This window comes from Syzygium oleosum, unplaced genomic scaffold, assembly GCF_021117445.2.
Source record: "Syzygium oleosum isolate NSW1041296 unplaced genomic scaffold, Sole_v2.1 Sole_v2.13, whole genome shotgun sequence".
Lineage (NCBI taxonomy): Eukaryota > Viridiplantae > Streptophyta > Magnoliopsida > Myrtales > Myrtaceae > Syzygium > Syzygium oleosum.
The window spans coordinates 10,843,268-10,865,465 of record NW_026607497.1 but is presented as its reverse complement, the minus strand read 5'-3'; the positions used below and the strand labels follow the sequence as shown (position 1 = coordinate 10,865,465).

At 40.5% G+C, this 22,198-nt stretch overlaps 2 protein-coding genes, 1 long non-coding RNA gene and 1 pseudogene across 4 annotated transcripts; 1 reads left to right on the top strand and 3 right to left on the bottom strand.

Moving 5' to 3' along the window:
* Positions 1-2,567: 2,567 nt before the first annotated feature.
* Positions 2,568-3,513, top strand: LOC130139750 (uncharacterized). 2 transcript variants are annotated; one of them, XR_008817848.1, is made up of 3 exons: positions 2,568-2,674; positions 2,752-3,000; positions 3,141-3,513. It is a non-coding gene; the product is annotated as an uncharacterized LOC130139750 (long non-coding RNA). The 2 variants fall into 2 exon arrangements; XR_008817847.1 differs by having other exon boundaries at positions 2,752-2,924; positions 3,141-3,443.
* Positions 3,514-4,079: 566 nt separating this feature from the next.
* LOC115663775 (bifunctional riboflavin biosynthesis protein RIBA 1, chloroplastic-like) lies at positions 4,080-10,414 on the bottom strand (annotated as a pseudogene).
* On the bottom strand, positions 9,445-11,789 carry LOC115663776 (polyol transporter 5-like). The gene is made up of 3 exons (XM_056317354.1): positions 10,456-11,789; positions 9,711-9,921; positions 9,445-9,618 (listed from the first exon to the last, which is right to left on the bottom strand). Exon 1 carries the CDS (start codon positions 11,772-11,774, stop codon positions 10,749-10,751), a length of 1,026 nt encoding a protein of 341 aa, XP_056173329.1. The 5' UTR covers positions 11,775-11,789; the 3' UTR covers positions 9,445-9,618; positions 9,711-9,921; positions 10,456-10,748.
* A 2,964-nt stretch (positions 11,790-14,753) lies between these two features.
* Positions 14,754-15,678, bottom strand: LOC130139810 (putative polyol transporter 1). Its single transcript, XM_056317510.1, has 2 exons — positions 15,422-15,678; positions 14,754-15,252 (listed from the first exon to the last, which is right to left on the bottom strand). The coding sequence occupies exons 1-2, from the start codon at positions 15,676-15,678 to the stop codon at positions 14,754-14,756; spliced, it is 756 nt and encodes a 251-aa protein (XP_056173485.1).
* Positions 15,679-22,198: the final 6,520 nt, after the last annotated feature.

Sequence of the window (22,198 nt, the reverse complement as noted above, 5' to 3'; positions counted from 1 at the left end):
CAGTCTCAATAGCTATACACATCTTAACATAGATATAGCGAAAATTACCTAAAAAGTCCTAAATCTTTTGCAGTTGTGCCAATTCAGTCCTAAACTTTTTGCAATTGTGCCAATTTAGTCCATCCAGCCACTTTTGGCTAGCTAGCACTGACGTGGCCGCCAGCCGGCTAACGTGACAATATTTTAATAAATTTTTTTTTTATTTTTTTTCAATTTTTTATTTTTATTTTTTTCCTTTCTCTTTTTTTTTTCTTTCCTTCTTCCCCCTGGCCGAACCAGCCAGGGGGAGGCTCGCCGGCGAGGTGACCTCGCCGGCCATTGGGGAGGCGCCATCACTGAGTGAGCCTCACCCAGCTCCGGCGAGGGCGGAGCTCGCCATGGCTGGGCGAGGTTGAGCTCGCCCAGATCTGAGCTCGCCGTCACTGGGTGAGCTCGAGCTCGCCCGACCATGGCGAGGCTCAACCTCGCCCGGCGACAGCAAGGTCTCGCCAGATCTAGGCGAGCCTCACCGTCGCCTGGCGAGGTCGAGCCTCACCGTCGCCTAGCGAGGTCGAGCCTCGCCATGGCGGGGCGAGCTTGCCAGCGACGGCGAGGCTCAACCTCGCTTGGGGACGGCGAGCTCAGATCTGGGCGAACTTGGCCGTAGCCGGGCAAGGTCGAGCCTCGCCGTCGCCGGGTGAGCTTGCCCGGCCACGGCGAGGCTCTACCTTGCCCCACGATAGCGAGACTCGCTGGCCACAGCCTCTCCCCGGACCAGTGACCAAGGAAGATAGAAAAAAAAAAAAGAAAGAGAAATTTTTTTTAAAAAAAAATAATAATTAAAATATTGCCACGTCAACCGGTCGGCGGCCACATCAGCGCCGGCCGGCCAAACGTGCCCGGATGGACTAAATTGGCACAATTGCAAAAGGTTTAGGACTTTTTAGATAATTTTCCCCATAGATATAAGTGGGTCATATTTAAACATTCGATAAAAATCTTGCACTTCACTTTGCAAATCAATTCTATAAATTTGAGTCTCCGTATCTCTAATGCTACATACAAGTCTTAGCATCTCCAACATTATTGTTGATACAATTTCGATCAACAACCGCATTGTCCCCCTTCTTAATGAGCTTCCTTCAGCATTCATTTGTTTTTTGGACTTTTCGTCCCATAAATGAATGTCATCTCCAATTAAATGCTCCTATAAAGCCGCAGAACTACCTAAGGTTGGGATGTTACAACTCACTAAACAACTCTCCTCAAGGGATGATTTCTCGTCTCTGGAGAGAAGATGTACGGCGCCGGCGAAGTTTTACACCGGCGACACCTCATTTCTTCAAGATCATACTCTCTCAGACACTTCAAACTGGAAGGCTTGTAAGTTACTTTTCTTGAAAATTCTTTTCGATGTACCAAGGCTTGGAAGGCTGAAGCGTACTGCACACAAGCGTTTTCCTTCGAGTCAGTTCATGTTAAGATACATCCGGCACTGCTTGTTTACGTATTAATGATAACTTCATATGTTAAAAAAAATTAGGGTATTCCAAAGAAATTTGTGAGAAAGTATGGCAAGAATCTTCCCAAAACGGTGCGTTTGTGGGTTCCAAACAGTGGAATTTGGAGGGTGGAGTTGAAAAAATGGGATGATATGGTTTGGCTATCAAAGGGAGGGAACGAATTTGCTGAGCATTACTCTATTTGTGAGGACCACTTTTTAGTCTTCAAATACGTAGGGCACTAGAAAATTGTCAAAAAAGTCCTAAACCTATTGTACGGCGGCCAATTTAGTCCTAAACCTTTTAAGTTTGCCAATTCAGTCCTAAACCTTTTTAATTCTTGCCAATTCAGTTCTTCCAGCCAATTTTGGCCGGCCGGTGCCAGCCGTCCGGCCAATGCTAACGTGGCAATTTTTTATTATTTTTTTAATCTTTTTTTCTTTTTTTTCTTTTTTTTTCTTTTTTTTTCTGCTTTCTACCCTCTGGCCGGCCGCCGGACCGACCAGAGGGTAGAAAGCAGAAAAAAAAAAAAAAAAAAAAAAGAAAAAAAAATTAAAAAAATAATAAAAAAATTGCCACGTCAGCGTTGGCAGGACGGCTGGCGCCAGCTGGCGGCCATGTCAGCGCTGGCCGGCCAACATTGGCCGGAAGGACTAAATTGGCAAGAATTAAAAAGGTTTAGGACTGAATTGGCAAGAATTAAAAAGGTTTAGGACTGAATTAGCAAACTTAAAAGGTTTAGGACTGAATTGGCCGCCGTACAATAGGTTCAGGACTTTTTTGACAATTTTCCCGTGTGCTCGGATTTTCACGTGCTCATATTAGACAAGAGTGGCGTCAGAGATAGATTATCCACTAATGATTGCCAACAGCAAGCGCCGTCGAATTTGTCCTGCCTAAATTTGTCCTGCCTAAAGTGGGAGATGCTTTCGATCAAAAAAAAAAAGTCGGAGATGCTGATGACCACTGTAATCTCTCGGTTGGACTTCAAAGTCTAGATGGTTTCTCGCTGAAGAGAAAAGAGAAGGATGAATTGCATCTAAAACCATATCATCACAAGCCTTCCAAGGTGATGAAATCTGAACTCGTTGATGATGCTACTATTTCACGTGCAATTGTACTCGGATTGGGTTTCAAATCGGAAGGCTTCCAAATTGATCGAGGAGCAAAGCTTCTGCCACAAGATTCAGAAGGTTTGTGAATCTTAGCCTATAAGTAAAGCATACGCTTTGTATCATTTTTTCTTATGCTCTTTTCCTGACTGATTCAGGTAGGATTGAAAATTCCAAACACAAGGTGAGCCCTGCCATGCTGGCTTCTTGTAGTTCTACTTCTAAACGTTCGCAGGTAACTACAGCTCTCAAAGCAGCCAACAAGTACCAGCTGTAGTATCCTTCATTCACAGTAGTTATCCGGTCGCATAATCTATTGAAGTGACATGCGGTAAGAAAAGATCTCGAGCTAATAGTTCTCATTTGCAAAATTTGGACAGGAATGAGATCTATTACCTTCTACTAAGGTACCATCATATTCCTATATGATTCGGGTTTGCCTACGAGATTATACACATGTAGTCTGGTTAACATTTCTTGTGTTAGTTATCACACCTTTTATGTTCTTACTCATATATCATTAGTTGATCAAAAATCAATTCCGCAGACTGTCCCAAGCAGGATTTTAAAGGGACACGTCAATGGAGGAATGCAAACCGCATCTCTTAGATATTTGGATGGATCATGGCCAGTGAAGCTCATGTACTACCCACAACATGGCCAGGGAAAGCTCTCTGCCGGTTGGGCTGCATTTCAGAGAGGAACTTCTCAGAAGGAAGGAGTTGTCCATGCGTTTGAGCTTGCAAGAATTGATAATATTGAACTCGAAGTCTGCATTTTCAAAAGGAACGCCAAGTCTTGGGTGTAAACTTCGGTTTGTCTACAGAAAAATTTTTGCTTCACTATATTTTGTTTTTTGTTAGTCAGATGAAAGAAAGAAAGACTTTTTGCTGCAAGTAATTGAATGGTGATGTATTTCCTGATGTTTTTTCGGAGAGTAGTGAACATTACACCTGGATATTGCATCTTCCAAAATTCCGGGTACGTGTGTACTCAATTTCCAACCTCTTTGCATATTGCGTCTTTATTCGACAAAGTATCAATTGAACTCATGCACAGCATGGGATCGATAAAATAAAAGGTCAAAAGAAATCCTCATCCATTGCCCTAATGGACAGTTGATCTATAACAAAGACTTTAGTAAATTCCTTGAAGTAATTTCTTTTATCATTGAGGTGGTCACAGAAAAGGAAAGAATGAATGTCCTGCACTAACTCTGTTGTGTTGAACCATGCAATGGTCTCTAGATGTCAATACACATAGATTCCAACGAAAGTCGAATTAAGGATAAATCTTGCGAGCCATTAATTACACAAGAGGAAGTTTCAGTAAGAGGGCTAGTCTTTCACCTTTCCTCCTTACAAAATGGATGAACGACATCAATAGAACAAGAATGAATCTTAGTAATTATAACACTGAATCACCATAAAATTTCTAGAACTTGTGGTCAGCGGGTAGTTCTTGACCAGATTAGGTAATGACACCATTCATCAGTGAACTTGCTTGTATCCCCCCAGATAAATCATTAGCAGTCAAACTATCCAGCGGCTCCTATGAGTCAGACACAGCCGGATCACAACAAACAGTACTGCTCAGCTTGCCCTTTTTGCTTATGAGATTGCTGAAGCGGCCGTTGAATTCCACACCAGAGATCTGCCCCATCTTGGACCAGTTTGTCTCCAAGTATCTCTTGTTCTCTTTTGTTGTTGGAGTCACTGAAGGGACTCTCCTAGCAATAGTCAAGACATAACCTTCAAGCCCCACATACTTTGACGGTTGTTCGCCATCAGCTTCATCGTCCTGATTCCCAGGACACGCAACATCTGCAGTATAAGTCAATATGTGAAGCACTAAAACAAATGCGTCAAATACCATGAAAAGTCTGATAATGGAGTGATTCTTTAAACTAGCTATATCCCATCCATTTGAGATGAGAATTTGAAGCTCTGCTTTGTCATCAGCTTCCTCTAGTAGTCCTACAGACAATGTATAATCTCTGAAACAATTATTGAAATTCAATCACCTTTGATTTCAGATTAATGACATTAGTTTATTAATCCCTCTTCATTCCACAAAGCATAATGACAATGGCCATGAATCAACCCCATTAAGAATGCAGGACCTCTCCCACAGGTATAGTTTCCGACTTGAGGAAGAAATACCTGAGCAACAGTGCCATAGTCTCTAGAGTCAATGGGCAATCCGAGCTCCACGGGGTTGCGCCCTTCGTCCATAGGCACTTAGTTTGTGCTCCAAACCTATGCCTCTTCCTTCGTGCCCTCGGAGGTACACCAGCATGCCCCTACCAGCCGCTTCAATCTGTTGCATTGGCAAGTGCAACCTCATTACCGCAGTTGCATCTAGCAGATCCAAATATGTCTCCTGTGAGGCATTCCAAGTGTACCCTTGCAAGGACATCTTGACCATCTCCATTGTCACCCTGTTCAGACGACAAACTATGAAGTATGAATCACATGATGGGAAATATTGCTGTCTGAAGGGAGGACACAAAATAAGAAAAACTAAGGATGCCATTATTAATCAAAAGTGCGGCATTCCTATATCAATTGTAGACACATACAGGCCCCTTTTCAATCATTTCATAAACTACAATTATTTCATAAATGCATTGGGGGTAGCATGCAGCCCATTAGTTCACTAATATCATGACAATTATTTCTCCTGATGTCAAAAATTCTAGTCCAGACAACATCGTCATGCAAGTGAGATAAATTTGGTACTCCAAATTATGATTGACACGTGATTAGACATTTTCTCTAAGATAAATTTAGTGAAGTTCTACCTATAAGATTCCATCCATTTCTCAGTGGTGCAACTATTCACCTCTAAAGCTTGACAGCCAGTTCAAGTAAAATTATTGTCAAACAAAATCATGCACTGGAAGTACATAAGATGAAGCAAAAATTAAAGTTGAGTTGAAAAATGCACTGCCACAAACAAGATTCTCAAAAATTACAATTAATCCATTTGAAACTATTTGTTTATTAGTTTCTGAATTCTAAGGAACGGTTTGAGCTATCAACTTATAATATATCTCACCTTGACCATTGCAGTGTGCTCAATTTCATCTATTACAGATCTATAGCAATGGCTGTGAATGGTCCCCACATTGTTGGCAATCTTGCAGCAGCAGATGCAACACATTCAACTAATTTATCTCTTTTCCAGCAGTATATATTTATGTATTTAATCAGTAGGAGCTTCTCACTATACAAGTTGCACTATACCAGACAAGTTAAGCGCTTTTTTGTCAATTAGGAAGTTCTATTTTTATAGGCAAAATGACACTATAAGTGCCATAACTTGTGTACGGAGATCACTTTGGTGCCATAACTTTTTTTCGGATTACTTTGGTGCCAAGTCGGAGGAAAAACAATCACTTAAGTGTCACAAGTTTTGTTTGGATCACTTCAGTGCTAAAATTTTTGAAAAACGATCACTTAAGTGCTAAATTTTTTTAAAAACGATCATTTAAGTGCTAAAATTTTTGAAAAACGATCACTTAAGTGCCAATCTCCGGCGAGCCACGTCAGCTTCAGAAATTAATAAAAAAAATGCCACGTCAGATTTCCGGCGAAAAATTGTGTACGGCACCGGAGTTGGCACTTAAGTGATCGTTTTTCAAAAATTTTAGCACTAAAGTGATCCAAAAAAAACTTATGGCATCAAAGTGAGCGCCGTACATAAGTTATGGCACTTGTAGTGTTCTTTTGCCTATTTTTATATACACCTCAAGCTCTACCTCAGTGAACAGTCCACTGACATTCAGACATAGGTTTTGAAACAAGGTAAACACAAGGAAGTGTCCATAGAAATAACTGCCGTCACGGGCTCATAGATATGACTTGACAAGAATCCTGGTCAGTTGTAACCAATCTCTAAAAGTTAAACATCGAGTAAGAGATGAACCACAAATACTAACCTAACAACACCATACACATAAAAAATTGCGAGAAACAACTCTTCAGGACCCAAAACCATTTATCTGCATGAGCGGAATAACAAACCGCAAGATTAAGCATTAAAGAAACTCGAGAAGTGGATAGACCAAAATAGCTTATGCTTCACTCCTTTTTGCTACGTAAAACAACAGCCCATCAGCCTCCTTTAAGAGACTCTTTTTCCCACCGCACCAAGGGTTCCAAGGCTTCAACTCCTGATGTATCCACTCCCAAAAAGGGGAGATGCTACTTAGACAACGTCTTTGGCCAAAAGCGCCAATACTTAAGAAGTGAAAGTTGCAGCTGAAATTTGGATTGGATCAGGAAGTACTTGCCCCGAAAAGTATTTGCATTGGATTGCTGAGAAGAGAATGCTTACCTGATTAGACCAGCAATAGATTCAATTTTTCAAGTTCTCCCGCTGTGCAAACTCGCGAAGCTTTGGTAATCTTGCCATGGAGCCATCATCATCCGCTTCCCCACTGAGAACTGCCACAGGTTCCAATCCAGCCAATACAGCAAGGTAGACAGAAGCCTCTGTATGCCCAGCTCTTTTCAGGACACCACCCTCCCTGTACTTCGATGGAAAATAAGTCCTGGCCTGCTGAAATATTCAGGTTTAGAATCTCTAGATGCAGGAGCCCAAGCTGTCATTGCCCTGTCAAGCACTGATACGCCTGTAGTTATCCCATGCTTTGCATCCTATAACAATATCTAATTAATTATCATCGATTACAAGATACGAGAAGAGCCGATTGAAGAAACTATTTAAGCATCTTACAACATATAACACAGTCATACAAGGAACTCAGCATTGAATTGGAAGCAGGGATACAAAGATATAAGGATAGTTATCATACAAGGAACTCAGTATCCTCTCTATTCTAAGGGTCCCAAAATCAAATGTGTTAAAAGACGACTAATGCAGCATGTGGCATATCAACCGGTTCAGATTCTCATATTATCAGTTTTACACGAAATAAACACAATCATCGACCTTAATATCTCAAAGTCTTGTCTGGCACAAATGGCCAGACCACTGGCAGACGGGAGTGGTTCTTTTTCCCATGTGAAAAACATGTAGCTTTAACTAGTATTATTTCCACCACAGCTGACAAAACGACAAAAGGACCCAAATACAGAAGAAAAGACATGCATATACAAAATCATGCTCCGATTATTTTTACAAACAATCCAAGGCGCACTTGAAAAGTCAAATGACGTCTGCATGAACATTCCATCAGCAGATAAAACCACTTCAACCTAGAAACAAACGGTAGGTACTAAAGCACGAAAGAAAGAGCTGGACTTGGCTTGGGCCAGTAACCAATTCAAGAAAACAATTCTTGCTCGTTTGTTTTAGAAAATCATGAAGTGTGAAGAAGAAAAGGCTGTAAACAAGAAGTTCCATCAACGAGATGACAGGTGCAACTTGCAGAAGAAAATACATGAAAGAGGAAAACCATTTCGCCAAAGCTGTCGAAACATATTCAATATAGATAATTGAGACCCTCTGAAGGTCTCCAAAAACATTTCCTATCACCAAAGGAAGGTATCTGCGATGCCTTAAACACAAAGATTTCATCAGCGAAAGAGAGCGTTTGACAGAGACTAGACTCAAAACCTTTGGAATAGAGGAAACAGGCACGTGGATGTAAATGCACCGATTGACATTAGATGATTGTCCTATATTTGAGCTCCCTTTCGTTTGTTTCCTTGATCTCTTCTTGTACTCAGGTTTGGACCCCCTTGGTGCCTTGAAGTTAAATTAAATTCACCAGAAAAAATCTAGTTTTTCCCTGATATCCTATTTAATGGCAAGAAAAAGAAAACCCGAATACCATATCAATTCACTCCCAAGTATCTCGTTTCCTTGAGTTGCTAATACTCACAAGTTGTCTAAGCACAGTCAGCAATTTAATTAGTATTAATATTCAGAAAAAAAAACAATTTAAACTGTATTATAAGATAAAGCAATTAAAGCTACAAAGCAATTACATACCTTTTGCAAAGGACCTTCATCAGCCACGTGATCTTCCCATGTAGCAGAACTATCCAGCTGATGCAATACAGCATTGGGAAACCAAAATAAGAAGTTTATGACAACCAAAAAAAAACTGTGAAGATAGAAAAGTAAACACATATAACTCCATATTTTTCGGCAGGGAAAGATTAGAATCTGCGACATTGTCATTCACCACCAAAAAACAAGTCCAGGGGTGATAGATTCGCAAGTGGATCGATTCAAGGCCACAAACTAGAATCACACGCCAGTTAGAAACCAGCCAACTTCTCTCTCTTCTTCTTTTTGTGTAAAAATTTCGAATCACGTTGTGTAATATGAAATCACGTCTTTTAAGCGTGAGAACTAATCTCTGTTGAGTGATCATGTGGATGTGTTTTCAGGTTGGATTGACCGAACCTTAGTAAGTAATTGCTAACTTTTATGAAGAAAGAAAACTGATTAAAAGCAGGGTCAACCGTGGAACTGTCCTATTGAGACCAGGGACCTGTTCCCTGTAAGCATAACACCGGTTCCAGCCTATTCTCAAGTTAAATCAAACTAGTTGCACACCCTTATCTGAGTTTTCAATGTCCAATGCAAAATTACCGAACAAAAGTACGATAAATAGAAGAATACACTCGGCCAATCCACAGCTACACAATGGAAGGACCAGAAATAACATATTACAAGTTCTAACCATAACTCTAGTATCGCATTCAAAAGAAGTGACAAATTTGGTACCGTCATTTCCTTGAAATCAAATTAATAAGTCATAAAAGATGGAAGTTGGACAGGAAAATGCAATAAGCAGCGCAAAACAAATGCAAATGGAATTTCATCCCGCAAAAACAAGCAGCATAACCTCCATTATTCACTTACCAGCTGAAGTACCATCGAGATGCTCATGTGCAGGTGCTCCCAGTTTGAAAGGTTATCGGCAGTCCAAGTAGCTGCCTACCTTTGGCTACCAACCAATCCAGCTCTAGTTAGGGAAAAAGGATGCTTGTTTTCATTAGCATGCCCTCATACATAGATCAACCCATCAGCATTCCATAAACCTGTAACGGGGACGGTAACACTGAGTTACCAGATTTTTGGCGCTAATATACTTATCTGTCGCTAATCATTTCTCAGTACAAAAAATAGTCACCTCTGCTATTGAGCTGGGTTTTCTGGCGCTAATCATACTTTTGTCAAGACCGACTGGGGTAATACTCCCCCATGAATAGAAGAGATTTCCTTTCGCAGCTCATCAAGTTTACACTCCAAACTAGAGGTGGTGGGGCTGCGCTTAGTAGATTTGATATTGTCATTCATTCTCTTCTGATTGCTTAAAACCTCAAGCTTAATCATCATCTTTCCTGCGTGAAAATAAGCACTGTCAGTGTTAGAACACATCCATTCTCTCACACAAGCTGTTGGACCTACCACATAAGCATATCATTTGCGACCTTAAACATTCTAAAATAGAGCAACATGCAAATGTTCATGTGAAGGATTAACACAAAAGCTGGATGATTATTCAGCTCTAACAAAGGAGCAAAACTTATTAGTGGACAAATCGCTCGCTGTGAACCAGCATGAGAATAGTAGCCATGTCTGCCGTATGAACTCAAAAGATTCACAAACAGAGGAAGAGCAAAGGTGTCAACTGTCCGCCCTTATCTTCGGTCATAAGCCTCATAATAAAGTCCTCAAAATTACTTGATGGGAAAGCATTAGCTATTTCAAACTTTCTAAGAAATGTGAAGCAGCATTAGGTATGAACATGCGCTTCCTTCTCGAGTGTCCAAGTAGGGAGAGGTTTGACAATTGGACATTATTACCTTTGTTAAGATGGACAGCAAGACCCATATATAGATTAGTAAAGAATCAGATCAATGAAAAGGACATACCGAGACAATGTCATCAACTGGTAAGACATTGGAGGCCCAGACTAAAGCCTTGCTGGTAAGTTTAGCGTCGACAGTACCTTCTGAATTTTATTTTCCATCCTTGCCATTCTCGTCATCTACATTCTTTCTCTTATCTAAAACAAGCTTCCTCCGATATTATATCAATCTTATGCTCATCTGCCTTCTCACTTTAAAAGGATCATCGACCCCCACGCTGGTCGGATTTATTTTCTGCGTCGGCGCCACAGTTTTAACCTTATTCCATTTATTTGCTCTTTTCATGTAATACTTCCTTATTCGCTGCTCACCGCAGCCTCCGTCCTTTGCAGCTCCACATCATTTGCCGCCGCGGTCCTCCTCAACCTACCAAACAGCTGTCCGATCTCGTCCAACGTTTTCCCCCTCGTCTCGGGCATTAGGATATAAAATAGGACACAACTGACAATGGCGAACCCCCCGAACAAAAAGGCAGCCCCACCGAGCTTGATCGCCTTGAACATCAACAAGTACGTATATGATAATATTACGCTCACCCCCTGTTTAACGCCAAGGCCGATTGTGTAAACCTGCGCACGCATCCTCAATGGGATGATCTCCGTGCAATACACGTCCGTGATTGGTCCCAGCCCGATCGAGAAGAAGATGACGTAAAGAATCGCCGAGACTTCCACTGCCCACGAGACCTTCAAGGTGAGGAACAGTCCGACAAACATGAGCGACAAGAACACGCCGCCCATGCTGCTCAGCAACAGTGGCCGCCGCCCGACCCAATCAGCGAGGTAGCTGGCAAGGAGAAAGACCAATATCTTGGCTATGTCAAGCACCATATTTGCAAGAAGCTTCCCGACAGACGTGGTGATGCCAACAGTCTCCAAAACCTTTGGGCTAAAGAGCGCCAAGGTGTCCATGCCACATGCCTGTTGGACGACCTGGATTCCAACAGCACATAGTAGCATATGGACCATAGACCAGGTCGGGTGGAGTATATCTCGCCATACTCCGGTGTCCTGGTCGGCGATCGTGTAGACGTCGTCGTCGAACTCTTCAGGTATTCCGGCAGCCTTCTTGATGTCGGCAAACCGGAGCGCGGCCTCCTCCTCCGACCTGGAGGTCTTGGCGAGGATGCGCTTGGCGTCGCGCAAGCGACCTCGCATGACGAGCCACTGGGGAGATTCCGGCAAGGCAAAAATTCCAAAAACAAGCAGCACCGAGGGGACGGCTCCCGTGGCAAGCATCCAACGCCACCCGCGGCTGGGGCGGTGTTTGGAGAAGTAATAGCTGGTTAGATTGGCCACCTGGTTGCCAATGCTGATGAACATCCGAAATAAGTTCAAGACAAAAATTTAATGAGAAATAGAAAAAGTGATAAAGGAAGCTACAAAATTAAGAATAAAAGAAAGGAAAATGAATGAGTGAGCACCTGAGGGCAGGAGGCGTAGAAGCCGCGGGAGAAGAGAGGAGAAATCTCTGTCACGTACATGGGGGCAATCATGCTAGCGAAGCCGGCGCCCAAATTGGCAATGACTTGGCTGACCAAGAAAACTGCATAGTTCCGGGCAAAACCCATGACAAGGGGGCCAACGAAATACATAGCCCCCGCCATCACAATCGTATTGCGGCGGCCATACCGATCAGAAATCCATCTCGCCGTCACCAATCCAAACATCGTGGCGACGCTCATGGCCCCCGCCACAATATTAAGATGGAGATCGGATACTTTCAGGTCTATCTTCATGTACGCCACCGACCCGCTTATCGCTGCTGGTACTATCAAAATTTTAAAAAAATAAAATAATAAGAAAAATCTGATTCACCATACAATGTTTATAACTATATATATATATATATATATATATATGAGAAATTCAAAGAATAAAAATAAAAAAATCCCGTGAAGTTGTTTTGTTTTTTAACTTGCTTTTTTAACTTCAAAACTATTTTTCAAATGATTTTCACATACTTCACAAAATCAAACAAGAGAGAGAGAGGGGGGAGACCAACCATAAGCTAGCGAAAAGGAGGTTATGCAGGCGGCAAGGGTGTAGAGGCAGACATGCTTCTTGCAGACCGACCTTGCCGGAGGGTGGAAGTCCTCGATCGTTCCTTGTCTAGCAAAAAAAGGCATACCAGATTAATCTAGCTAGTAGTATTTAATAGTTGAAGAAAACCATATGGTCTAGCTATATATTTTCCGCTAAAATGCTAGGTAATAAATAATTAAGAGATAACAACCGTCAATACTCGTTTTATGAGAAATAATGAGCATGGATGTGAAAACGGACCTTATGTGCTGATCATCGTCGTTCTCATCCCTATTCGACTCTGTCTGAGACTGGTGGCTACCATCACTCGCTTCAATGTGCACTTCTTCTTCTATTTCGCTGACTCGAGCAGCAGGAGCCAACATATCTTCATCTTCGTCATCCTCTCCTCCTCCAAAGAGCCGTAATAAGAACGGCACAAAACTCTCATCTTCGCCAAATGGCTCTGACAGAGCCAACACATCTGCATCTTCGTCTTCCTCTCCTCCTCCAAAGAGCCGTAATAAGAACGGCACAAAACTCTCATCTTCGCCAAATGGCTCTGATAGACGGCAAAGGAAGACGGCGAAAACTAGTAACACTGTGAAACATATCAACACGACACTGTTCGAGATATTTATCACTTTTTATAAGATATTTTCTTATGTAAGAGATAATTATGAAATTTTATGTTGATTATTTGTATCTTTCATGATTGCACGCATGTTGCACGAATGTTGCACATGTGTTGCATGTATATCTCCCTTTGATTATACATTATCTTGATTGAGATATTATCTTAGAATAGTAATCTAATAAAACTTATAAATAGGCTAATGTATTCTTCGTTAATATAAACATAACAACATACACAAAATTTCACATTTCTCTCTTTCACATCTCTTCATTATTAATAATAGCTACGAATTACTATCTAAGAATTACCAAATGAGAAAAGTAAACATTAGGTATACGGAGGATATGAATTATGGACTATCAATCTCTTTAATGTTTTATGATCATGTACACCACTATTAAGCTTTTTTATGTACACATTGAAAAACAAGTTAGTCTCTCGTTGCGAAAAAGAAATTTTACTTGGCTCTTATTACCTGTAATCTTTCATGATTGCACACATGTTGCACGAATGTTGCACATGTGTTGAACGTATAGCTCCCTTTGATTATACATTATCTTGATTAAGATATTATCTTAGAATAGTAATCTAATAAAACTTATAAATAGGTTAATGTATTCTTCGTTAATATAAACATCACAATATACACAAAATTTCACATTTCTCTCTTTCACATCTCTTCATTATTAATAATAGCTACGAATTACTATCTAAGAATTACTAAATGAGAAAAGTAAACATTAGGTATACGGAGGATATGAATTATGGACTATCAATCTCTTTAATGTTTTATGATCATGTACACCACTATTAAGCTTTTTTATGTACACATTGAAAAACAAGTTAGTCTCTTGTTGCGAAAAAGAAATTTTACTTGGCTCTTATTAGCTGTAATCTTTCATGATTGCACGCATGTTGCATGAATGTTGCACATGTGTTGCACGTATATCTCCTTTTGATTATACATTATCTTGATTGAGATATTATCTTAGAATAGTAATCTAATAAAACTTATAAATAGGCTAATGTATTCTTCGTTAATATAAACATCACAATATACACAAAATTTCACATTTCTCTCTTTCACATCTCTTCATTATTAATAATAGCTACGAATTACTATCTAAGAATTACTAAATGAGAAAAGTAAACATTAGGTATACGGAGGATATGAATTATGGACTATCAATCTCTTTAATGTTTTATGATCATGTACACCACTATTAAGCTTTTTTATGTACACATTGAAAAACAAGTTAGTCTCTCGTTGCGAAAAAGAAATTTTACTTGGCTCTTATTAGCTGTAATCTTTCATGATTGCACGCATGTTGCACGAATGTTGCACATGTGTTGCACGTATATCTCCCTTTGATTATACATTATCTTGATTAAACCTGCGCACGCATCCTCAATGGGATGATCTCCGTGCAATACACGTCCGTGATTGGTCCTAGCCCGATCGAGAAGAAGATGACGTAAAGAATCGCCGAGACTTCCACTGCCCACGAGACCTTCAAGGTGAGGAACAGTCCGACAAACATGAGCGACAAGAACACGCCGCCCATGCTTGCTCGGCAACGGTGGCCGCCGCCCGACCCAATCGGCGAGGTAGGCGGCAAGGAGAAAGACCAATATCTTGGCTATGTCAAGCACCATATTTGCAAGAAGCTTCCCGACGGACGTGGTGATGCCAACTTGATCTCCAAAACCTTTGGGCTAAAGAGCGCCAAGGTGTCCATGCCACATGCCCGTTGGACGACACGGATTCCAACAGCACATAGTAGCATATGGACCATAGACCAGGTCGGGTGGAGTATATCTCGCCATACTCCGGTGTCCCGGTCGGCGATCGTGTAGACGTCGTCGTCGAACTCTTCGGGTATTCCGGCGGCCTTCTTGATGTCGGCAAACCGGAGCGCAGCCTCCTCCTCCGACCTGGAGGTCTTGGCGAGGATGCGCTTGGCATCGCGCAAGCGACCTCGCATGACGAGCCACTGGGGAGATTTCGGCAAGGCAAAAATTCCAAAAACAAGCAGCACCGAGGGGACGGCTTCCGTGTCAAGCATCCAACGCCACTCGCGGCTGGGGCGGTGTTTGGAGAAGTAATAGCTGGTCAGATTGGCCACCTGGTTGCCAATGCTGATGAACATCCGAAATAAGTTCAAGACAAAAATTTGATGAGAAATAGAAAAAGTGATAAAGGAAGCTACAAAATTAAGAATAAAAGAAAGGAAAATGAATGAGTGAGCACCGAGGGCGGGAGGCGTAGAAGCCGCGGGAGAAGAGAGGAGAAATCTACGTCACGTACATGGGGGCAATCATGCTAGCGAAGCCGGCGCCCAAATTGGCAATGACTTGGCCGACCAAGAAAACTGCATAGTTCCGGGCAAAACCCATGACAAGGGGGCCAACGAAATACATAGCCCCCGCCACCACAATCATATTGCGGCGGCCATACCGATCAGAAATCCATCTCGCCGTCACCAATCCAAACATCGTGGCGACGCTCATGGCCCCCGCCACAATATTAAGATGGAGATCAGATACTTTCAGGTCTATCTTCATGTACGCCACCGACCCGCTTATCGCTGCTTGTACTATCAAAATTTTAAAAAAATAAAATAATAAGAAAAATCTGATTCACCATACAATGTTTATAACTATATATATATATATATATATCAGAAATTCAAAGAATTAAAATAAAAAAATCCCGTGAAGTTGTTTTGTTTTTTAACTTGCTTTTTTAACTTCAAAATTATTTTTCAAATGATTTTCACATACTTCACAATATCAAACAAGAGAGAGAGAGAGAGGGGAGAGACCAACCATAAGCTAGCGAAAAGGAGGTTATGCAGGCGGCAAGGGTGTAGAGGCAGACATGCTTCTTGAACCTCATTGCAAAGCATAATTTTCGACGCTGTGAACCTCATTGCAAAGCATAATTTTCATCCTCAAGCATTAAATTCATTTTGCAAGCATGGCGATAAAATAATCCACTTTCGTGAACTCGAAATCCTTTCTTGAAAATAGTTATTTAAAAATCGTTTAGCTATACAATAAATTTTCATGGCAAAACATAGCATAAGCATCACAATTCAATCATAAAATCACAGCTTGACGTTAGAAATTATCCGAAAATATTAATATTTAATTTCGGAAATCCATTATTTAAATAATAAAATATTAATATTTAAATCGGAATTTATTTATTTAATAATAAAATAATACTAAATTCCGAAAATAATCAATCCAATCATTTAGCTAAATCCGCTAATTTATACGGTGAAATCCAACTTCGGAATCACCATCCAAACATAAACGATCACAATTCGGTATTAAAAATCATTCGAAATATTAATATATTAATTTTCAAAATTAACATATTGATTTATTGATTTTAATTATTTTTAATAATAAAATAATAATATTTAATTCCGAAATTTATTTATTTAATAATAAATAAATATTCCCTAGGGAATATTGTCCATATGAGTTTCATTAAGAAATTAAAAGAAAGAACATTACAGGTTGTAATGCTCATTAGACTCAATGGCTTCGCACCAACTCAACATTCTATTTCTGTAATACACTTTTGAGCGTAGGAGAGACTAGTATTCAACCCCCTTTAGCTGATTTGTTCTATACGTGTAAGATTAACTCCTTTTCAAACACCCAAATGGAATATGATTGCGGTTGACAACAAAATCAAGCACGACATAAAACGGTACGATCAAATTGTGGGGAGGGAGTACGTGGATAATTGTTTGTCTTGAGACGAAGTCTTTGATAGACGTTGTCTAGGACTTCCATATTCAGCTATCATACCGTAAGTTGCTAAGAAAGCAACGTTGAATGTAATATCTTCAGCTGATTTGCTTTATAAGTGGTAGATTAAGTCCTTTTCAAACACCCCAATGGATTATAATTGCAATTAATAGCAAAAACGAGCATGACATAAAAGGGAATGATCACATGGCGAGGTGGGAGTACGCGGACAATTGATTGTTTTGAGACCAAGTCTTTGATAGACGTTGTCGACGTCTTCTGTATTCAGACCATAAGTTGCTCAGAAAGCAACGTTAAATGTTGTATCTTTAGCTGATTTGCTTTGTAAGTGTTAGATTAAGTCCTTTCAAACACCCAAATGGATTACAATTGCAATTAATAGCAAAAACAAGCATGACATAAAAGGGAATGATCTCATGGCGAGGTGGGACTACGCGGATAATTGATTGTTTTGAGACTTAGTCTTTGATAGACGTTGTTGACGACTTCAATATTCAGCTATTATTCCTTATGTGCTAAGAAAGCAACATTAAATTGGAAGATTAATTAACGTAGGAACTAACCAGTTCAAAACCGTGAAGACGAAATGGAGAATATAATTTACCTATCCTAGAGTTTAAGACCAGTACACAGTTTGGCAAAACAAAGTACCAGCAACAAATTGGAAGAACGTGTAAAAAGTGGGAAAATAGGCTTCCCGAGTGCTTATATTAGAATGCACTAGTTGATGAATGTAGCATACAAGTTTCCCATGTCTGTCTAAACACTTCCCTTCTCTTCTTCAAGGTCTGGTGTCGTTATATGTTTAGAGTTGCACTGTTAGCTTGATAAGGCAAATTAATTACACTAAGAATATTCTCTATTTGCCACTATATGAATCTTATGGATTAAAAAAATTCTGAAACTCGATTAATTATGGCATATATTCATGGTGTCTGAAGACTTAAAAGCCGTCCCTTGTTGAAGGCCAAAGGCTAAGGCCGTGTTGTGGGATAGCATTTATCTCAGAGAGTTATCAGTACGTACCAGAACCCTATTTGGTGTATATGTATATTTTAAATAAAACAAGTCTGACATTATTGATTTTCGTGGAATCAGTGCCTGGAACCCGTTTTTTATGTTCGATTAGTGTTCACATTTGTCAAATGGTGTCTGAATCTGCGCGTTTTCTGTCATTTCTTTTGGTTTTATGACATATCTCTTGCCGTTCGAACCGGTCATGGATGGAACCTTCGCTGGAGATCTACTCCCCATGTCGGCGTCGCCCACGGTTTGAGGCCTCTACCATAGGCTTGCTATTTGTATTTTGAATGTGTATGTCCATGTGTCCGCGTTGTGGTACATCTTGTTGCCGGGAACATCTGGTTGTCGAAAGAAAGAAATGATCATCGAGGTTGGTGTTTTGGTGGTTGTTGGTGCTAGATTAAGGATGGTGATTCGGTGATAGTGGGATCATGGTTTTGGCCGGAGGAGATTCGACGTTGGCGCTGGACAAGGAGGCTAGTTTCGGCTCGGTGCGGCGGTTGCCGGTGAACCACCGAGAAGGAAACGTTCTCGGCGGAGAACACACGCAGAAGGGGAGTTCTGGGCAGAAAGGCACGAAGGAGGAGATGAAGCCCAGAAAAGCAAGAAAAAGAAACAAAAAGAGAAAAGAAAAAGAAAAAAAATAGAAAAAAAATATAGAAAAGAAATAGCAAAAGTGGGAGTCCCGGGCGGGTCGGAAACCCGGGTCGGCGGATCGGGTCAGGGGACCCGGTTCGGAATGTTTATTTTATTAATAAAAATTTTCAAATTTTAAATTTTTTTTTTAAAAATATATTAAAATATTAAAAAATTAGAAATTCCAAAAAATTCGAAAATTTTTAAAAATCCCAAAAAATTAATAAAATAAAATAAAAATATTAAAAAATTCAAAAAATTCAAAAATATTTAAAAATTTCAGAAAAATTCGGAAAAATTCCAAAAAAAAATCAGAAAATTAGGAAATGTTCAGAAATCAATTTGGGCTTAATTTCACTAGATTTTAGGTTAAAAAACTCAAAAAATAAAAAAATAAAAAATGAGAAAAGTCCTTTAATATATTCTCAAAAATCGGATAAGCTATTAGGGCTTTACCTTAGGGCTTTTGATTGCATTTTCTTTTTAGAAACGATGTTAGGTCACTGGTTGCTTATTTTCTTCATGATTATCTGGTTGCGCACTTTTAATACATTGACTGTTATTTTCTATTTTTAGAACGGTCAGATGAAATCTTAACTTTTGTGATAGGCTGCCCGGTACGTTAGTTTGCGAACCTTCAAGTTTAGGTACCGAAAGGGCACTAGTTAAATTGCTAGTGTATTCAAGTCCCTGAATTTTGAAATCTTTGATTTTCGCACATATCGAGACGATACTCCCGCATCTCGATCAGGGTTTCTAGCCGACCCCCGATCATGACTAATGACGACTACAATTGAATGCGTAATTTTTTTTTTAAATTCTCGTCGCGCGAGGTATGAGGCTTGGGAGTGTCTCGGTCTTTGGATTAATGAACCATTTTGTTTATCTTTCAAATGAATCAATCGCTGTTCACGTCCATCGACAAATACCTCTTGGCCTAAACCCGATCTCGATCATCAATCGTCGACGGGACAAGTAGGTCGCGAATAGGTGAAACGGGCATTTTGCTCCTCGATGTTCATCCTTACTACTCTCGAGCGTGTGCGAATAGGTGATTGCCACGAAGCCATAGTTTCGGGACCTAGTTCGTAAAATAAACGAGAAGATCGAAATTAGTACATAGTGAAGCGAGAGAATGGAAATGGCACACCTTTTAATTTTATATTTCCTTACGATGAAACTGAAATAAGAAACCTTTTACACAAGCCGCACCTCGTGTAAATAGTTTCTTAAGAATTTCATTGTAAGAAATTATACAATTAAAAGGGAGTAACACATAGTGATTGATTCAAATGCCCATGTCATGTTCCATTCGAACTACAAAAGAGGGAATTTCACTAATTACATCAAAATTTGTGAAAAGAAATCCCTATACAGTCGCTGAATAGTAAAAACATACCTAGACATTTGCTCTAAAAGTTCATGAAAACAAAAAGCGATATACATCAATTCCAAGATAATTAAAAGAACATCCTAAAAGAAACTAATGGAACATGACTAGTCTTGGATATAGGGCCTCTTCACAGCATGTTGCGGACGCGCTTGTAAGCTTTCTGCCAATGTTCTGCCTCAGCCAAAGCTTCATCCCTTTCTCTTATGATCTGCCCCATTTGAGTCTCCTTGGGGGTTGCAATCACGGGAAATTTCGGGATGGTGATGGCGAGCTCAGGCTCGACACGTCGTGCTATGTATTCCTTTGATGCATGGTGCTCCTTCATGGATCCATCCAAGTCCGTGGCTCTCTCCACGTCCTTCGGTTGGCAACAGTAGAGTATGTCGATGATCCTTTTCACCTCGTTGGTCAACTCCTCAAGTTGGTCTCTCTCGACAACCCCATTGCGAAAATCGAAACGAAATAAACCCGACTTTAGAGGAGGAGGGATTTCTTGAAGCATATAGAATTGACGGGCGACTCTTAAAGGATAATAAGAAGTCGATCCCGTCAAACCTAAGAGTGGAATTGGGTCACTATGGCCGCTTGTAAGACATACTTTGGGAAAATGAACCCAAAGGGCTTGCCAAACAACTTGTTTAGGTGTAAGGTTCTCGAGGAAGTCTACCCAATTACGAAAGGCCCAAGGACGAAGGAATTTTTCTATCTCTTTGAATTGGGTAAGGGGATTTATGTCCTTACTAACATGAGGAATGGCTAAGTTTCCACCGAATTGTTTGAAGTGAGATACAAACCATACTTGGAGAATACCTAAAGGAAATCTAAGGGCCACACGCTTGTCCTTCTTGAAACGATTAAGAGAGATGAACATTTCGGCGAGGATCATATTGGTAAACCCTTTGAGGACGATGATCCCATCGATAACATGGATGACAGTGGGGTCCATTGTTTTTTGAGTGAATGGAAAGATGACAAACCCGAAAAAGGCTAATAGGAAGACTTTAGCGGATTCGGCTCTAGGACTCGAAAGGAAGCTATGGAATCGTTGTTCAAGGAAAGCTAGTGGGAGACTTTTGGAGTTTCTATTGAGGAGTGTCCTAATTTCGGGCGGCGGGACCCCTAGGATTTGACTCAAACGAGGGACAGGATCCACACCTAAAGAAGGATCGACGACATTAAGGGAAGGGACATTGCCTATGATGATTTGAATTTCCTCCAAAGTCGGGGTTAATTCGTGACGATCAAACACAAAGGTCGAGGTTTCGGGGTTCCAAAAGTGGGCCAAGGCCTTGATCAATGTCACTTGGGGCTCTATATGCAAAAGAGAAAGGAGGTGGCCGATCTTCTTTTCCACGTAGTTCTTCTTGCTTGGGTCGAGAGCATCCCACGTGTCCAACAACACTCGCTTCGGGATCGGGAGGATCCGAAGCTCGTCGAGGCCCATGATATCTAAGCTTATGAGCATTTAAATCAATCACTATTTAATACGAGGTAAATTTAAATTCGCATGGAAAAGAGGGTTGCGATTATTGAATGTGAAGGAGATACAAACCTTTAGCCAAAAAGGATGGATATGTCAAATACAAAAACAAGTCGCATGCCGACTCGTGAGGCTCACTAAAGGTGGGAGTTCTAAAGGCTAAAGGTCTCCATCCCAAATAGATCAAAAGAGTTTTCCCCATTCCGCACTTACGTCGGACAGTCCTCTTTATCACTATTTGAAAATGGGCGGAACCAAAAAAGGATAGCCATGGGTCCTTCCCCACACGGTTTCCACACTTTTGGCACCTCCTATGGGCTTCCTAAGGCGATCGGTGTTTTAGATCGCGGGTTGTGTGTGCAAGGTGTAGTGCTAAAGCAAGTAAAAGCATGCACAACATTTGCTATCAAAATAACACTTCAATTTTCCATTCACACACACATACACCCTTTACACCAACCTGCAAAACAAACATGTCAACAATCACTCCACCCCTTATAACTCCCAACCTACAAAACCAATTAGCAAAAGGCCGCCGGCTGCACATGTAACAACGTTTTCGCCTAGCTAAACATTATTCACTTCCGACGCATAGCAATGTAATTATTTGAACCATGTTGATTCATCACAAATTCACAATTAATATTCTTTGTAATACCAAAAATATTATTTTCCTCTCTTTTTTATAAATAAAAAAGGGGTAGCTTGGTCCGTACTAAAACTCGTTAAAAGAAGAGTCTTGTCCACTTTGTTCAATATCAAAA

Excerpts from the sequence above, each read along its gene's own strand:
- LOC115663776 (XM_056317354.1), bottom strand. The coding sequence starts at position 11,774 with ATGTTCATCAGCATTGGCAACCAGGTGGCCAATCTAACCAGCTATTAC.
- LOC130139810 (XM_056317510.1), bottom strand. The coding sequence starts at position 15,678 with ATGAAGATAGACCTGAAAGTATCTGATCTCCATCTTAATATTGTGGCG. Across the intron at positions 15,253-15,421 it reads GCTAGCATGATTGCCCCCAT|CATTGGCAACCAGGTGGCCA; the intron begins GTACGTGACGTA and ends GATGTTCATCAG.